The sequence below is a fragment of the Lathyrus oleraceus genome, chromosome 6 (assembly GCF_024323335.1).
Source record: "Lathyrus oleraceus cultivar Zhongwan6 chromosome 6, CAAS_Psat_ZW6_1.0, whole genome shotgun sequence".
Classification (NCBI taxonomy): Eukaryota; Viridiplantae; Streptophyta; class Magnoliopsida; order Fabales; family Fabaceae; genus Lathyrus; species Lathyrus oleraceus.
Window position 1 is genome coordinate 445,939,439 of NC_066584.1, and position 19,305 is coordinate 445,958,743.

At 40.4% G+C, this 19,305-nt stretch overlaps 2 protein-coding genes across 2 annotated transcripts in view; both read right to left on the minus strand.

Annotated features, from left to right (window-relative positions):
• Window positions 1–1,143: 1,143 nt before the first annotated feature.
• Window positions 1,144–3,478, minus strand: LOC127096181 (uncharacterized). The gene is made up of 2 exons (XM_051034788.1): window positions 2,398–3,478; window positions 1,144–1,160 (listed from the first exon to the last, which is right to left on the minus strand). Exons 1-2 carry the CDS (start codon window positions 3,476–3,478, stop codon window positions 1,144–1,146), a joined length of 1,098 nt encoding a protein of 365 aa, XP_050890745.1.
• Window positions 3,479–5,195: 1,717 nt separating this feature from the next.
• The window catches only part of LOC127096182 (uncharacterized), a 49,453-nt gene continuing 35,343 nt past the window's right edge, over window positions 5,196–19,305 (minus strand). The window contains exon 2 of the mRNA XM_051034789.1: window positions 5,196–6,248. Within this exon, the coding sequence (XP_050890746.1) occupies window positions 5,196–6,248 (1,053 nt within the window). The remainder of the gene's footprint in view (window positions 6,249–19,305) is intronic.

The following is a 19,305-nucleotide window of genomic DNA, read 5'->3' on the forward strand; positions in this document are numbered from 1 at the left end:
TAGGGTTTTCCCTGAGGCTTACCCCTCAAGCAAGTTTCTTGAATCAAGCCATAAGTTCCAACCATCGCCCTTCTTGTGTGTGAACCTGCATTAGGGTTTTGAAGGCCAAGACAAGGCCTAGGGAAGCCCTATGAGATCATGTCTTAAGGAATTAGGGTTTTGAAAGCCCTAGAAGATTTCCTGGTGAAGCTTTGTTGAATTCACAGCCTTCATCACCATCATTATGGTTTCACATCTCCCATGTTGATGATATGGTTAGACCATGCCTTTGAGATTTGATATCCACACTAGCTCTAGCTTTATAAGTCCAAGTTTCTTCTGAATCCATGATGAATGATGCATGTGGATGAATTATGAATGTATGCAAGTTATCTCCTGATCAAGTGATTGGATGAATAGGTGAGAAAGGGGAAGGCAAATTTTGAGGTACAACAGCTGCCCTTATTTAATCTTCTTGAACCTGAATACAAGAATTGTGGGAGCTTTCTCAGGTATTCAAGGTGGAAGGTAATTAAATACCTACGTGCTCGAAATTTACCTGAACAGGTGGTCGAAGTTCTATCATCGGTGTGGGGAAGATGCTTCATGTAGTGCATGATGTATGCTTATTTTTTATGATGCATGTTTTCTTGCTTATTTGTCATATGTAGGGATGAGTCTTTATTGTGATGGGAACTCTGACTCATCATCGAAAAATAATTGTCGTGACGTCTCAGTGAGGTCGACACTACTGTTAAGGAATCTTTGTTTGTTAAGGAGCACTGAAACTGCCGGAACCAACATGGTATCCTAGTCAATTGAGTGTCACAGGTGTTCGAGTGAATCATTTTTTGAGTCACCGATCATCTTTCTTGTTTATTGAGTTTTAACAGTAACGCAAAGTGTTTCTCTTTAGTGTAACTTTTTATTATTCCCCGAAATTTTAAAGCATTATGTGAGCAAGACGAGTCAATTATTTTGCATACAAAACACAGGAGAAAATGTTTGATGGAATAATTGAATTTTATTGATATGAAATCTATACATATGTCAGTACAAGGACGCATACACCCTTAATGAGGATGTTGCGAAAATTGAAAAAATAATTGAAATGGAAATGGGAAAAAAATTGTATGATTTTCTCCATTGATTATAACATTGGCCTCATTCTACCTTATAACCTGTATCCCCAAAACCTTGTTTCAACTAACGGTGATTGGATAAGTCCTTGACCCTTTGATATCTAGCTTGTAGTGTATGGACCCAAGGATCATAGTCGATGCCTTTATCCCTAACTTTTGCCTGGACCTTTCAATTATTTTCGTCCACCAGGATGCTCCTTTTTGCCTAAGCCTCCCTTTCGGGTTTTTGGCTTAGCGAGCTTCATATGTGTTCCCTAACTTTTGCATGGAGAAATCATTTTTTGGTCCATCAGGATAGCCATTTTTGCCTAGATTAACCTTGTGGAGATTAATCTAGCGGGCTTTCATCATTTCTTTTTAGGCATAATATTTTTTGACTTTGTCTACATTCATTGGCGAAGGCAAATCTTCCCCATCCATTGTCGTGAGGATCAGAGACCCACCTGAGAAGGCCTTCTTAATGATGAAAGGTCCCTCATAGTTGGAAGTCCATTTGCCTCGCGGGTCTGAGTGAATAGAAGAATACCTTTTGAGTATGAGTTCTCTCCAGCGTGGTATTCGCGAGGAAGAACCTTCTTATCAAAAGCTCGTTTGAGGCGTCTCTGGTATAGCTAACCGTGATAGACGACCGTCAAACGCTTCTCTTCAATTAGATTCAGCTGGTCATAACGAGATTGAACCCATTCAGCCTCATCAAGGTCGGCTTCCATGATGACTCTGAGTGAAGGAATCTCGACTTCAATCGGTAGGACAACCTCCATTCCATAAACCAGAGAGTATGGAGTTGGCCTAGTGGATATGCGGACCGAGGTTCTGTAACCGTGCAGAGCAAAGGGTAGCATCTCATGCCAGTCCTTGTATGTCTTGACCATCTTCTGGATGATTCTCTTGATATTTTTGTTAGTTGCTTCTACGGCGTCGTTCATCTTGGGCCGGTATGGTGAAGAGTTGTGGTGCTCGATCTTAAATTCTTCGCACAACTCCCTCATCATAGTGTTGTTGAGGTTACTGGCATTGTCAGTGATGATCTTGCTAGGTATTCCATAGCGACATATTATCTCTTTCTTGATAAACCGGGTAACCACTTGTCGAGTGACGTTGGCATACGAAGCAACTTCGACCCATTTCATGAAGTAATCAATAGCGACTAGGATGAATCGATGTCCATTGGAAGCTTTGGGCTCTATCATCCCAATCATATCGATGCCCCACATAGAAAAGGGCCATGGAGAAGTCAGGACATTCAATGGAGTTGGTGGCACGAAGATCTTATCACCATATATCTGGCACTCATGGCATCTTTTCACGAAATTGTAGCAATCAACCTCCATTGTCGTCCAATAATAACCAGCCCGGAGGATTTTCTTGGCCATAGCAGGACCCTTCGCATGTACACCCTCGCAACCCTCGTGTATGGACTTCATGATTGTACTAGATTCGTGTCTATCCATGCATTTGAGTAGTACGGAATCATAATTCCTCTTGTATAGTACATCACCGTTTAGGAAGAACTTGGAAGAGAGTCTTCTCAGAGCCTTCTTATCGGTAATGGATATACCCTTGGGATATTGTTGTTTCTCCAGAAGCGTTTTCATGTCATAGAACCAAGGCTTATCGTCAGGATCAGCCTCAATTGCTAGACAATGTGCTGGTTCATCTAAGTGGTTAATCTGGATAGATGATGCTTCATTCTTCCATTTGACTTTAAACATAGATGCCAACGTGGCTAGAGCGTCAACTAATTGATTTTCTTCCCTAGAAATATGGTGAAAGGAGAATTCATCAAAATAGGGTATCAGTTTTATGATATGCTCTTTATAAGGTATCAACTTGCTATCTCGAGTCTCCCAATTGCCTTTCACCTGACTGATTACCAGAGCTGAATCACCGAATACCTCAAGAATCTTGATTCTCAAGTCGATTTCCGCCTCTAAACCGTAGATACATGCTTCATATTTTGCCATGTTGTTAGTGCAGTCAAAACATAATCTAGCGGTAAATGGAAGGTGGAAACCAGTTGGAGAGGTGATAATGACACATATACCATGGCCTCGAGCGTTGGAAGCACCATCAAACATGAGCGCCCATCGCGATCCTGGTTCGGGGCCTTCCTCAGGGCCTGCCTCGAAGCCTGGGATAGTAAAGTATCTGATAAACATGATGTCTTCATCTGGGAAGTCAAACCTCAACGGTTGATAACCTTCGACAGGCAGGTGAGCGAGATAGTCAGATAGAACACTCCTCTTTATTGCTTTCTGGGTCACGTACTGTATATCATACTCAGTTAGCAGCATTTGCCACCGGGCAACTCTACCAGTAATAGCAGACTTTTTGAATATATACTTTATCAGATCCATCTTGGATATAAATAGAGTAGTGTGACAAATCATATATTGTCTCACGCAACGAGCAACCCAAGTCAAAGCACAACAAGTCTTCTCTAAAAGTGAGTATCGGTCTCACATTCAGTGAATTTCTTGCTGAGATAGTAGATAACATGTTCTTTATTTCTTGTGTCGTCGTGTTGACCCAAAATGCAACCCATGGATTCATCAAGTACTGTGAGGTACATAATGAGTGGCCTACCAGGAATCGGTGGTATCAAGATTGGCGGTTCTTGCAAGTACTTTTTTATTTTATCGAATGTAGCTTGGCAATCGTTGTTCCACACAATCAATTGGTTCTTTCTCAACAATTTGAATATCGGTTCGCAGGTAGCCGTCAAGTGAGATATGAATCTAGAGATGCAATTAAGTCGCCCAAGGAAACCTCAGACTTGTTTTTCTGTTCGTGGAGCTGGCATATCTTGGATGGCTCGAACTTTGTCGGGATCAACCTCGATACCCTTCTGACTGACTATGAAACCCAAGAGTTTACCGGATCGGACCCCAAAAGTACATTTAGCCGGATTCAGACGCAGTTTAAACTTTCGGAGTCTACTAAACAACTTTCTCAAGTTTACTAGATGATCTTCCTCAGTTCTGGATTTGGAAATCATGTCGTCCATATAAACCTCGATCTCTTCATGAATCATGTCGTGAAAGAGTGTTACCATGGCACGCTGATATGTTGCCCCTGCGTTCTTCAAGCCAAATGGCATGAATTTGTAGCAGTAAGTTCCCCAAGGCGTGATAAAAGTTGTCTTCTCCATGTCGTCTGGTGACATCTTTATCTGATTGTACCCAGAGAACCCATCCATGAAAGAAAAGATGGAGAATTGAGTTGTGTTATCAACCAAAACATCAATATGAGGCAAAGGGAAGTCATCCTTTGGGCTCGATCTATTGAGGTCTCGATAGTCTACACACATTCTGACTTTACCATCCTTCTTTGGAACTGGAACGATATTAGCAACCCACTGCGGATATTCTGAAATGGCTAAGAAGCCAACGTCTAGCTGCTTCTTAACCTCTTCCTTGATCTTGAGTGCCATATCGGGTCTAGTTCTTCTGAGCTTCTGTTTGACTGGAGGACATTCATGCTTAAGTGGCAAGTGATGTTCAACAATGCTGGTGTCTAACCCTGGCATATCTAGATACGACCAAGCGAAGACGTCAACATATTCACACAATAACTCTACCAATTCAGAGTGTACATGCTCGACAAGAGATGCCCCAACTTTTACTTCTTTTTTGTCAGTTTCAGAACCCAACTTAATGACATCCACTGGTTCTTTGTATGGCTAAATCTCTTTCTCTTCGTGTTAAAGGAGTCGTTCTAGTTCAGCCGGTAGTTCACAATCTTCCTCACTGTCGTCTTCATCTTGGTTGATTGGAAGTCCAGATTTATAGTTGATTTTATCCATGTCGTAATCAATGGTTTGATTTTCTCTGCATATGATGAGCTTATTTTAGTATGCCTTTTTTGAGAAAAGTGGGAAAAGAAAAAGAAGAAATCTTTTGCCATTTCGTTGTTTTTAGTGAAAAAGGAAAATAACTGAAAGAAAGGGAACACAAGTTTTGCATGCAAAAAAAGTACTTTTTATTTATTCACATAATAATTTTAAACATGGGGGCCCTTACAAGCTATCCTCTTATCTCGGGCGAGGACGAGGGATGGAGAAAACAAAATGCATTATGTTTTTTCTGAGTACACCTTAGGAATCACGATGGTTGTCCAATTGGGAATCTTGAATCCTGGAGGACATCTACGAACAAGGTTGGGTGCCCCTGGCCTGTTACCACTGGATTCTCCAATAACTTCCATGGTATGCTCATTTTTATAGCCAGCGCTGCTGAACTTGACTGGGTTGACTTGTTTTTTCTTCGGACGCACCTTGCATGTTGCCGGGTGATAACCGATACCATACATGTCACACTTTTCTGCCACATTGACGACCTTACCCCAACCAGGAAGCAGACCTTTCTCCAATGTTTGCTTGACACTCTTTTTTGAGGATAAGATGGTAGCAGATGATTGATTGTTGTTGGCTGTGGCGGAACTAACATCTTCATATTCTAGACAGTGGAGCGGAACCTCGACGATCTCCTCATCTGTTTTAACATATCTCAAGGAGGAGAGTTTACTGACCAACAAATCTTCTTCCCCACACACAATTACCAGTTTGTCATCTATCAGGTATTTCAGTCTCTGGTGCAATGTAGAAGTGACTGCTCCAGTGGCATGAATCAATGGTCTTCCCAACAGACAACTATAGATTGGGTTAATATCCATGATTTGGAATGTGATGTTGAACTGGTGGGGTCCCACACAAATAGGCAAATCGACCTCCCTAATTACCTGTCTTCGGGAATCGTCGAAAGCTCTAACGATCAGTGCACTGGTCCTTATTTCGGGCCACTTAAACTGTAACTGGCCTAATGTAGACTTTGGCAGTATGTTAAGCGAAGATCCAGTATCAACGAGGACTCGTGATAAGAGAGAGTAAGTACATGTGATTGAAATATGTAGTGCTTTGTTGTGGGCATTTCCCTTAGGAGGTAGCTCTGCTTCACTAAATCCCAGATACCTACTGGCGGTGATATTGGCAACCACGTCATCAAATTGATCGACAGTGATATCTTGCATCACGTGAGCGATATTTAGAACTTTCAGCAATGCTTTACGATGAGCCTCAGAACTCAACAGCAAAGACAAAATTGATATTTTTGAGGGCGTTTCGTTCAACTGTGTTGGCAGCAATTTTGGTAAAACAAAGAATGTTCACAAGATGTTACATGTAATGTCTTAACATAAGATATTATGTACCTGCTGGATATTTAAAATGGAATTATGCAGGACTGTTCCAGGATGTCAGACCCGATGTCATGACATCTGTGCACAAAATATTCAGTCTGAATGTTATGTGTTATGTGTTATGTGATTGCGCTTTTAATGGAAATCTATGTTTGATTGATGAGTTAATTGCAAACGCAATCAATCAATGATTACAACGTGATTTAACTTATTTTCCAAAGAGATCTAACCAACTGTCATGAGAAGATTTAAAAGGAAAATAGTTTTAGGGTTTTATGATGTCCAAGCCTAGCCAAATGCTTATATAAAAAGGACATGGAAAACCTGATTTGATACACAATAAATACAGAGCAAAATATTGAGAGAGAATAAGGGTTTAAGTCTTGTATGGTCGTGTGACTTGTAAGCCATTCAATTCATCCATTGATGATTGAATTGGTCTGATTTGTGAGTTGTATTTTGTCACTCAAAGCTTTTAAGCATGAGTGTGTGTCTACTTGATTGAAGCTGCTAAGTAAGATCAAGTGTGTGTCTTTGAAGAGTGTCTTCTTTTCATTGTAATTCTTGTTTAATATCACTGGTGTGATTGAGGGGGAGTGAGATGGGATCTCATATCTAAGAGTTCTTAGGTAGAAGTCACACGGGGTAGAGATTAGGTGAAAAAGACTGTAACTTGTGTAGTTTACTGAGAGTCTTTGAACTGATTCTATTTTAGTGGATTTCCTTCCTGGCTTGGTAGCCCCCATACGTAGGTGAGTTGCACCGAACTGGGTTAACAATTGCTTATGTCTCTTGCATTACTATTCTTTATCTTTATTCTGTTTGTATTATTCAGATATTAGTGTCGTGACATTACCTTCGACATCTCATATCTGATACCAGAATTTCAATTGGTATCAGAGCAGGCATCCGACTCTGGTTCTGGGTGAGATCTAGGGACGATACTTTCTGGTACAATGGAGAGAGATGAAGGGTCTGTTCACAGGCCACCTATTTTAGATGGATCCAACTATGACTACTGGAAACCTCGAATGGTAGCCTTCCTAAAATCTTTGGATAATAAGGCTTGGAAGGCTGTGTTGACAGGCTGGGAACATCCAGTAGTTACTAAGGAAGGAGAAGCTACAACTGATAAAAAACCTGAAGAACAATGGACCAAGGAGGAGGATGATCTAGCCCTTGGAAATTCTAAAGCATTGAATGCTATATTCAATGGAGTAGACAAGAATATCTTCAGATTGATAAACAACTGTGAGGTGGCTAAAGATGCTTGGGACATTCTCAAAACCACTCATGAAGGCACCTCTAGAGTGAAGATGTCTAGACTGCAGCTGCTCACCACCAAGTTTGAAAATTTAAGGATGAAAGAAGATGAAAATATTCATGAATTTCATATGAGTATCCTTGAAATTGCTAATGCCTCAAGAGCCGTGGGAGAGAAGATGTCAGATGAAAAATTAGTAAGGAAAATACTCAGGTCACTCCCTAAGAGATTTGCTATGACGGTGGCAGCCATAGAAGAGTCTCAAGACATCTCCAATATGAGAGTTGATGAGCTAATTGGTTCCCTCCAAACTTTTGAGATGGGAATGTGTGATGGATTTGAAAAGAAAACCAAAAGCATAGCCTTCATGTCAAACACTAAGGAGGAAGAAGAGGAAAGTGGTCAGGATGTTGATGAAGATCTGGCAAATGATGTAGCCATGATGGGAAGACAATTTAACAGACTTCTGAAAAAGATGGATGTAAGATCTAAGGCAAATGTCAAGAACATCTCATCTGACATCAGTAGATCCAACAATGCTGGAAGAAGAACAAGGTCAGATGAAAAACCCAAAGAAGGAAAAGGAGTATAGTGCCATGAATGTGATGGATATGGACACATTAGAACTGAATGTGGAACCTACCTCAAGAAACAGAAGAGGAGTCTTGCTGCCACTTGGTCTGATGAAAGTGAAACAGAAGTGTCTGCAAATCTGGTTACTGCCTTAATTGGAAGATGCGATTCTGATGAAGACTCAAGTGATGATGAAGTAACCTTTGAAGAGTTGGCCACTACCTACAGAAAGTTATGTCACAGAAGTGCAGAGGTGTGTAAACAGGTTGAAATCCAGAAGAAGGTAATAACTCAATTGGAGAATGAGAAGGTAGAACAATTGGAAACCATCTCCAAATTAAAAACAGAAGTTGTGGTTCTGAATGCCAAACTAGATGAGAGTCAACAAGTTGAAAGCTAGAAGAAAGTGATAGCACAACTGGAGAATGAGAAGGCAGAACATGTGGAAACCATCTCCAAGTTAAAGACTGAAGCTGTATTCTTGAATTCTAAACTGGATGAGATGACCAAGTATGTAAGGATGCTAAGCAATGGATCTGACACCTTAGACAAGATTCTCCAGACTGGTCAAATAACAGGAGACAAATCTGGCATTGGGTTTAATGAATCTAAGGCTGAGTGTAGTTACACTGGTGGCAGACCTAAATCCAAACCTAAGTGCAGCCATATGGATAGGAGACCTGCGATGTCACATCATATGTCACAACATCATAAAGGAAGACAACAGAAAGGGAAACACCAAAAATGGAGATGCCATCACTGTGGAAAGTTTGGCCACATAAGACCCTTCTGCTATAAGCTGTATGGTTACCCTCAGCCTGCTCATTATCAACCTAAACCCAAACATCACAAACCTGTCAACAAAAAGCAATGGATTCCTAAGACTAATGTTACATGTCTAAAAGCTCACACTTCCTTCAGAGTTTCAGCCAAAGAAGATTGGTACTTTGACAGTGGGTGCTCCAGACACATGACTGGAAACAAAAACCTGCTAACTGGTCTTCATCCTCAAGCCAAGAGCTATGTAACCTTTGGTTATGGAGCAAAGGGTGAAATCAAGGGCATTGGTAAGCTTGAATGCCCTGGAGTTCCTGATCTTGACAATGTCCTACTTGTTAAGGGCTTGACTGCAAATCTAATAAGCATCAGTCAACTGTGTGACAAGGTCTAAATGTTAACTTCACTAAAACTGAATGTCTGATTACTAACAAAGAAAGTGAAGTGATCATTAAAGGAGTCAGGTCCAAAGACAACTGTTACATGCGGAGTTCTCAAATTGGTTATTATTCAAAGTGTACCTTAGTCAAAGAAGAAGGAGTAAAGACATGGCATCAACGATTGAGCCATCTGCATCTTAAAGGTATGAAGATATCTGTTGAAGCTGTTAGAAGAATTCCTAACTTGAAGATTGATAAAAGAAAAGTCTACGGGAAATGTCAAACAAGGATGTCACACCAGAAACTCAGACATGACACCACTCCCAAAGGTTTGGAACTCCTCCATATGAAATTGATGGGACCTATGCAAAACCTTGGTGGGAAGAAGTATACATATGCAGTGATGGATGACTTCTCCAAATACACCTGGATCAACTTCATAAGAAACAAATCTGATGTGTTTGAAATCTTCAAAGATCTTTGTCTAAAACTTCAAGGAGAAAAGGAAAGTCAAGTTATCAAAATTAGAAGTGAACAAAGAAGGAAGATTAATTCCAAAAGTAATGAAGGATTAATTCTGGGCTACAGCAGAGTATATAGAGTCTTTAATTCCAGAACTAAAGTGATGGTTGTCGCAACCTGAAAAAGGAGATGCGAAAAAACAACCGGCGAGAAATAAATGACAGAAGAGTCGCCACCGTGCGTTATTTATCCCAAAGGAGGGAAAGGAAACGCTCGAAGTAAACCTAGAAAAAAAGGAAAGGAAAAGACAAGGTCTCGCAACCAAATCTTGGGTTCGGGAGTCGATTATGCGAAGGGAAGGTATTAGCACCCCTACGCATCCGTAGTACTCTACGGGATCCACTCTTGTGGTTCTTGTCTAAAGGGTGTGGGTTTATCTAATGTACTATTTACTAAAAGAGGGGTCAAAACAAAATGACTCGCACGGATATCGCATCCACTGCATACGTATCTCACCTGGATATGAGAATCAGAGTCTTCGTAGCTCGGCTGCCTATGGGCTAAAGAGGAGTGTGCTCGCTAAGACATCGCGTCTTATGCCTACGTATCTCATCTGGAATGAGAATCAGAGCAAACCGTAGTTCGGCTAACTACGTGTTAAGGGTTGTGTTTTTTAGATGAACGACGTTACTATGCAATCTACCGGATGCTCAACCTTTCGAGACTTACTCGCCTATAGTAGAAGGAGTTAACGTGTTCTTAGGAGAAGAAAAATCAATGAGTTTGTTTGGGTTTTAGGAATGCTCAGGTAAAAAAGGAAGTCCTAGATGAAGGAACAGTGCTACCTTAATTGACATGCAAACGAGAGACTATACGAAGCCTAGCAATCCTATGGGGAGACGATCACACCATACAAAACAAACATGCATAAAGTAAAATGCCAACAAGGGGGCTTAAACATACATGGGTAGGGCTTTAGTCAAGAGGGGTCATATCAACCTCGACAAACAAGCCATGGAATAGGTAATCAAATGGGCTCTTAACCACTGACATTGAACGTCAAGGTGAGCAGATCAAACGGGTAATGAGGATAAGACCTCATAGCTCTTAACCCTGGACAGGGTGAGCTCATGACAAAAAGTGGGGATTCAGAAAGGTGGAACCCTCTCCACTGACTGACCGGACAAAAGATCTTGGGCTTTTGTTCTAAAGCATCGACACGTAGTGTGATCTTAAAGAATGATACACTGAATAACGGGGGATTGACTGCTAATCCCTTTTATCCGTCAATTGCCTCTTTATGGAGGTCTTTGGGCACCAAAGTAAACAAACAAAAGAAAACATTGCCTCCTGTCGAGGTCTTCCAGCTAAGAAAGCGGTAAAATGCAGGGAAAATAAAGGGATCAAGAGATCTACCACACGGATAAAAATCCGAAGTAATAACAACTACAGAGACAAGAAACCCAGAGATCTCTCAAGTTGGCACCACCAAAGAAAGCAAGTCAGTACAGGTAATCGGAATAAACCTCCAAATGGTATCCCACAAATAAAGTGGAACACCAAGCAAGCTATCCCTGCAAGAGTATGTGAGCCCTCACAAAAAAACTCAACAAACAGGTTAGAGAAACAAGATGGAGTGCAATCAAGAGTTGCACCAAACAGAGAATCACATGAATCATGCCATTAAAGTTCACAAAAAGCTCATAAAAAGCAACCAAGGGTATGAGGCATAAACCTCTTGTCAAACAAATGCATTAAAAGGGTATCAAAACTCAAAGTCAGGGGGCAAGGATCCACACATCAAGGCATGACATACATACTAAAACATGTGCCCACATGCAAAACCTAACGATACCCACTCTTCCAAATTCACCCATAATACCTCATACATTCAGAAATTTCAGGTTGAAAGTATAAAGTAGTGGAAATAGGGCATACCTGATTGGGGAGGATCGATTGAAATTGAATTGCACCGTTGGCTTTGCAGAACAATCTTAGGGTTTATATGAGAGGGAATTCGTTCTTTGCAGATGAGTTCCCTTCAGTCTCTGGAGGTTGCTCTGAATTAGTTAGAATCTCTCTAGGGTTTTGTTCCAAGGAAACTTCAGAGTGTTTTCAGCTTTCACCAATTCTCCCTCTCTCTCTTTCTTTTTCCTTTACTGAAATTTCAGAATTTATAACCTGATTTTCGTGGCTTTGTGGGCTCAAATGAGAGAGGTCCAAGTCCAAGATTTTTCTGTTATATTTTATTTATTTATTTATTTATTCGTTTTTTTTAACGCGCGGGCTTCGCCTAGCGAGCATGACAGTTCAAGAAATTCCTCTAAGCGTAGGTGATTCTGGTGGCTTTTCTTGGGACTCGCTAGGCGACCCATTCTGCTCGCCTAGCGAGCATGACAACTCATGAACAAACTTTTGCTCCTTCAAGATTAACGTTTTGACTGATGAATAGACCCCATTTGAACATGTTGGAAGTATCTCAAGCCATTCCCTTGTGTTGACTGATCACCCAGATAGGACCCACAAAGTGTCTTGGATGATATTCAAGCTTCTTGGATCTAATTCCGATTGACATGATGAAATGCAATATGAAATGTTAAATGACCTAAAAATGAATGCATGAATGAGGGGGGCAAATTTTGAGGTATTACAGCTGCCCCTATTCAATCAACTGGAGACCCGAAAAGAATATAGCAGCGGCTTTCGCACTTTCGAGGTATCAAAGGATTGAATACAATAAAAGCCCGAAAATTTGCACTGAAGTGAAGTGAAGTAACAATGCCTGTCAGAATCGGCAAAGAGGTGGTCTTGAAAGAAGAATCCGTCTGGTACGGTGAGAGTCAATCTGAATACCGAAAAAGAATGTTAACCTGGATACCAAAATAAATGGTAACACAGAAATAACCATGGCCTGAATGCCGCTCATCAGTCTGAATACTGGAAATGACTTCGATCTGAACATCGGAAGATATGAGATTATTAATATCGGTCTGAACACCGAGAGGCTGGCCTGAATGCCACAAGTTGCGTCGACCTGAATGTCGGAAACTTCTTCGATTTGAACATCGGAAAACTGGCCTGAACGTCACTTCGATATGAATACCGGAAACTGGCCTGAATGCCACTTCGGTCTGAATACCGGAAACTGGCCTGAATGCCACAAGTTGCATCGACCTGAATTTCGGAAACTTCTTCGATCTGAATATCAAAAAACTGGCCTGAACGCCACTTCGGTCTGAATACCGGAAACTGGCCTGAATGCCACTTCGGTCTGAATACCGGAAACTGGCCTGAATGCCACAAGTTGCATCGACCTGAATGTTGGAAACTTCTTTGATCTGAACATCGGAAAATTGGCCTGAATGCCACTTCGGTCTGAATACCGGAAAAACTTCATGCCTGTCAGCATCGGCAGAAATAGGGAAAGATAATAGAGGTGGCACATGGGCCAATGACACTTGCTGGGGATAATAAAGGTAAGTCATGAACAATCTTCTTCTTCGATCTGAACATCGGAAAATTGGCCTGAATGCCACTTCGGTCTGAATACCGGAAAAACTTCATGCCTGTCAGCATCGACAGAAATAGGTAAAGATAATAGAGGCGGCGCATGGGCCAATGACACTTGCTAGGGATAATAAAGGTAAGTCATGAACAATCTTCAGTTTGAGTACTGGAAACAACTTCTGGCTTATCACTTGGGATACCGAGAATGTTTTATGCTTACATGCGTATGTTTGAATTTTTCAATGGCGTAATGCTCCATGAAAATGGAAATGCTACGCGATTTGGGAGGATGCAATGCAATATGATTCTACATGCAGGGATGCGAAATGCTGGGTAGAATGCCAAGCCGAGGAAAGGGAATCTACTGAGGAAATGATCACCATCTTCTGGACCCTGGCAAGGCTGTTGGAGATGCACAACGCAAAGAACTCTATGGGGAAATGACCCGCCACACGGTGTTCTAGCAATGACGAAATACCGAGACTCTGACTGGGGGGAGAACGGCACTGAAAACCTGCTGTTGGGGAAAGCGATAGTGGTTATGGCAACCATAATCTGCGAGAGAAACGACTTAGCAGGGGAAGCAAACACCGATACGGTACCAAGATTCTGCTTCAAGGAAAAAGACCATGGATCTGGCGTCGAGATCATCGATCTGGCATCGAACCCTGAGGAGCAGCCGCTTCTGTTGGGAAGATATAGTCTGGCACTGTCAACTCCGCTGGGGATGTATAGTCTGGCACTATCAACTCTACTGGGGAGTGTATATTCTGAAATAACCGCTTGGGGGAGGTACAATAGTGAGAGCCTGCTGGGGATCGAAGAATCCAATGCTCTGATCAGCTCTGCAGGGATAAGATACCAACTACGACTGTTGGGGGAAAACATTCGCGATCATCGGCTGGGAACCTTAAGGAAATGCCCCGAGGGTACCTGTTCTGAATAGACGATCTAAAACACTTAACATTTGCAGCAATTTAAATGTTTATTAAGCATGTACCTATAAAGCTCTTATGTTTATCAAAAATTCGGACGTCATTTTTGCAAACAAAACAGTAAAATGAAAATGAAAACAAAGATATACTGAATAACATGATTTTATTGATTGAATGGCCTCTTAATAGGCATTTACATCAGGAAGCAATCCCTGGAAAGAGGTAATCGCACAAAAGATAAAAACAGAAATTAATCTAATGGCAATGTGAAATGGATTTCTATTGGGTTCCAATTCTGCTATGACTTGCTCGTCTTCAAGATCCTCCAGATGATCAGCTTTCTGAAAAGAGTGATTGGACTGTTTCCTATCCTTCAAAAGTTTCCAGTCATTGACACGAGATGAGATTCAGAACTACTCAGAACGCAGTCATTCGTTTAATCCCTAACTTTTGCCTGGATCGCCCTTTTCGGGTTTTCAACCCACCGGGATACCCATTTTTGCCTAAGTTGCCTTTTCAGGTTTTCAACTTACCGGGTGTACGATCTTTTCATTTTTAATCCCTAATTTTTCCCGAACCTTTTCATTTTCTTGGTTCGTTGGGATGCCCATTTTTGCCTGGACTATTCTTTTTACTGTCCAGCGGGTCTATTTTATGCGAAGTATTTTTTAACTGCGTCTGAGTTCACATGGGAAGTGAAGTTTTCACCATCCATAGTTGCAAGCATTAAGGTCCCACCATCAAAAACCTTGGTGACAATATACAGTCCATCATAGTTAGGAGTCCACTTACCCCTGTGATCTGTTTGAGGAGGAAGGATCCTTTTCAACACCAAATCTCCGACCTGGAAGCATCGAGGACGCACTTTCTGATCAAAGGCCCTATTCATCCAAATCAGATACAACTGCCCATGACAAATGGCTGCCATTCGCTTCTCTTCGATAAGACTCAACTCATTGAACCTTGTCCGAATCCATTCAGCTTCGTCTAACTTGACATCCAACAGGACTCTTAGAGAAGGAATCTCCACTTCAACAGGTAGGACTGCTTCCATACCATACACAAGGGAGTAAGGGGTTGCCCCGGTCGATGTACGTACTGAAGTACGGTACCCATGCAAGGCGAAGGGTAGCATCTCATGCCAATCTCTGTACGTAACGACCATCTTCTGCACAATCTTCTTTATATTCTTATTTGCCGCCTCAACAACACCGTTCATCTTAGGGCGGTAAGGGGAAGAATTGTGATGCTGAATGTTGAAGTTCTGGCACAACTCCTTCATCATTTTGTTGTTGAGATTAGAACCATTATCAGTAATGATTCTTTCAGGAATCCCATAGCGACAAATGATTTCTTTCTTGATGAAACGGGCAACCACATGTCTGGTGACATTCGTGACGATGCTGCTTCGACCCACTTGGTGAAATAGTCGATGGTAACAAGGATGAAATGATGCCCATTGGAGGCGGTCGGCTCAATCTTTCCAATCATATTGATGCCCCACATAGCAAAAGGCCACGGCGAAGACATCACATTCAAAGGATTTGGAGACACATGTACCTTATCAGCATAAATCTGGCATTTATGACACTTCCGAGCATATTTGAAACAATCAGATTCCATGGTCATCCAGTAATATCCTGCTCTCAACAATTTCTTAGCCATTGCATGTCCGCCGACATGAGTACCGAAGGAGCCTTCATGAACTTCCTGCATTAACATGTCTGATTCGTGTCTATCCACGCATCTGAGCAAAACCATGTCGAAGTTCCTCTTATACAGCACATCATTTTTGTTCAAGAAGAAACTGCCTGCCAATCTTCTCAAAGTCTTTCTATCATTGTTGGATGTTGTAAGACCCCAATTTTGCCCCCTAAGATCCCTCATGGCATCATATCATTGCATTGCATTGCCTCAAGGATCAATTGGGCACCTTGCTTCCTTCCCTGTGGGTGGGTCATCATTTTGAGAGTTATTCTTGATCACCAAGCATGTTTGCATTTGTATATCATTTGCTTTTCTTTTCATCACTAACCAAAAGTACAAAAATATGTCATCTAACCTTGGTCTTGCAAATGAAGCAATCAACAGTCAAGACAATCAAAGGCATTCATTGAGCAATAGATGGTGGCCATTCTTGAGAATTTGGACCCCACAATAATTATCAAGAGTTCATATGAGCTATGATATCATGTTGAAGCAAAGTCCCAAGTGGTAGAGGCTTGAATTTCATCAGAACATTTTCAGATCAACTGAAGGCCCAGAAAGTCAACTGCCAAGTCAACTGTGGATTTGGAGGTGGGAAGTGATTAGAAATACTTAATTCATGTTCAAACAAGTCTCATTTGACATTTCAAACACTCACATTGAAGAATTTAAAGTCAGGTCAAAACTTTCCAAAAATAGAAAGTGACCTGTAATTTGAATTTGCCAAAAATGGAAAGGTTTTAACCCAACTTCAACTTCAAATTACATCATCAAGAAAGCTTCAAATGAAATTTTGTTGAAGATGAAAGTTGTAGATCTTTCTCTCCCATTTCCAAAAAGTCCAAGATCAAGGATTTCTCATGTGTGGTTAAGGAGATATGATCAAAACATGGCAAATTATGCATGGAACTTCAAATGGACATAACTTCTCAACCAAAGCTCCAAAATGGATGGCTCTTTTTGCATTCTTCTCTTTTTGACCTCTAATTTCCAAAACATGCATTGCATTTCACAAATTATATTCATATGATCATTTGGTAATTCATTGGTTTTTTGGAGGGAAATCTTGGAATTCAAATTTGGTGAATGGCTTGAACTTTTTCCCATCACCATTGGCTCCAAAATCAGATTTTAAGTGGAATTGAAAGGATTTTCGTGCACTGTTCATGCATGCATTCCATGCATAAGGGTGAAAGACCAATTTGCACTTACACCTCATTCTTGTTAATTACCATTAGCATTGGCCTAAACCTGATTAGAGCATGTTTAGCATGGCATATATAAGCATAAACCCTAACTGTTTTTCAAATTAGCATTCATTTTTCAGATCTAGATCCAAAATCACAAAAAAAATTCTCTCAAACTTTCTTGCAATTTTTTCACACACAATCACTTTCTCTTGGTTGATTCATGCTTCTGAAGTGTTCTTGAGCAAGTTTGGACGTGGAACCAATGCAAATCGTGCCTGTTTTGTTCATACTCAAAGCTTGGAGCATTAATGGCAATGTCAAATTCTGTTGGATTCAAGAGCAATTGAGCTTCAATCTCTCATTCAATCATCCATACAAGTATCATAGAAGACTTCTGGAGCATCACAAAGCCTGGATAACACGATTCAAAGGATCTGCACTTCAAGAGGTTATAATTTGCATCTCTTATTTTTGAAATCCTTTGCTATGATGTTATAGATCTTGATGTGCTGATGATGCTGAGCTTTGAATCATGAATTTTCGTGCTGTTTTGAGTGAGATACGAAAGTTTGAAGTTTTGATGATGAACTTTTAATCTCTTCGATTTGATCTTGTTATGTTTTTTTATGTTGAAATGATTATGGATCTTGAGTGTGCATTGCATGAGGAATCGTTTAGTGTAGTTGATTTCAATTTCTGGACACTTTTCGTTTTTTCTGGAAAATCCAGATGAAGATCTTCATGATCTTCATCTTCAATACATGAATGTTCATAATTTCCAGATTAGCTACGAGACTGCTGCGCATTTGCTACATTTTTTTGAATTAGCTACGAATTTGGTTGGGGCGCTAGGGTTTAGTACAAAACGCAGTCGTTTAGGTTGAGCGCTACTTTTGAATTGGTACTTGGTTCGATTCCCAGCGGATGAAATATTTCAAATGCTTCATTGTTTTTCTCTTTTCCCTCCTTTTCCATATGCTACATGCTTCATATCATTTTTTTTATTTTTTCCTCATCTTTAAAAAATCATAAGAAATGCAAAACTCATCCAAATTCATCCCAATTTTTTGCATTATGATCCTGATTCTCTCTAGTTTTTTATCATCATATTTTCACAAGTTGTGCTTGGCTGGATATGTTTTTGTGCTAGAATGTTTGAACATGTATGCTTATTTGACCTTGCCATGCTTATACATTTGTGAAATGCTGGTCTTTGATCCAATGATTCTGAAAATTTGCATGATGAAACTAGACTCATTGCTTGACATTTTTGTGTTGATTTGGTATTTTTATCAATTATCATTTCTGTTTTATGATCATGTTAAGTTGGTGTGACAATTTGTGTCACACCTTTGCTTGTCCAACTTGTATGATGTGTTTTCCATGCCAAATGATCTCCAATTGTCCTGATTTTTTGTGTGATGCATATTATGAATGTTGTGATTGCTCATGAATTTTGTTGGAATTATTTGAATCATTTATGATTTAATTGAGATTTTTCATTCTGGTTGATCACATTTGAGCTTTAAAATTGATTTGAACTTCAATTGATCATGAAATGCTTTTGGTTAATGATATTGATGTGAGACCTTTTGGAATGTTTCAAGATGTGTTTGAAGTTGATTCATGTTAAATTTCAGCTTCTGTTTTGAATTTTTTCTCCATCTTTGACCCTAGGCTTTGACCTAGTGGTTTGTGGCTTATCTTTGAGCTTTGATTTCAGGTTGAACATCCAAGTTCCATGGTTAATGATGCTTCATCACTTGAGCATTGATGTTTGCCTTTGATTACTAATCTTTGTGTGTTTTGTAGGTTGATGTTAACTCATTTGAGTTGGACTTTTGGCTTACACATTTTGTACATTGGGATTGTTGGTTGCTTATTGACTGTTGTTTGATTGTCTGAGTATTGTACTGATTTGTTTGATGTTTCCACAGGTACATAAGTTGCTTTAAGTTCATTTTGAACTTTGCTTTGCTTGGTTGCTTAACCACTTAGGTATAATTTCTAATCTTCATGTAGTCTGGAAGACCTACTGTTATTGGTAGGCACCTGTCTAAAGTCCTCCTTAAGAGGCAATGCTTGTGATTGTTTACTCTTTGTGCCAAGCAGAAAAAGTCCTCTTATGAGGCATTTGGTAGATAAAAGAGATGTGTAATCCATCTCCTACTACTCAGTGTGTCATTCACTTTG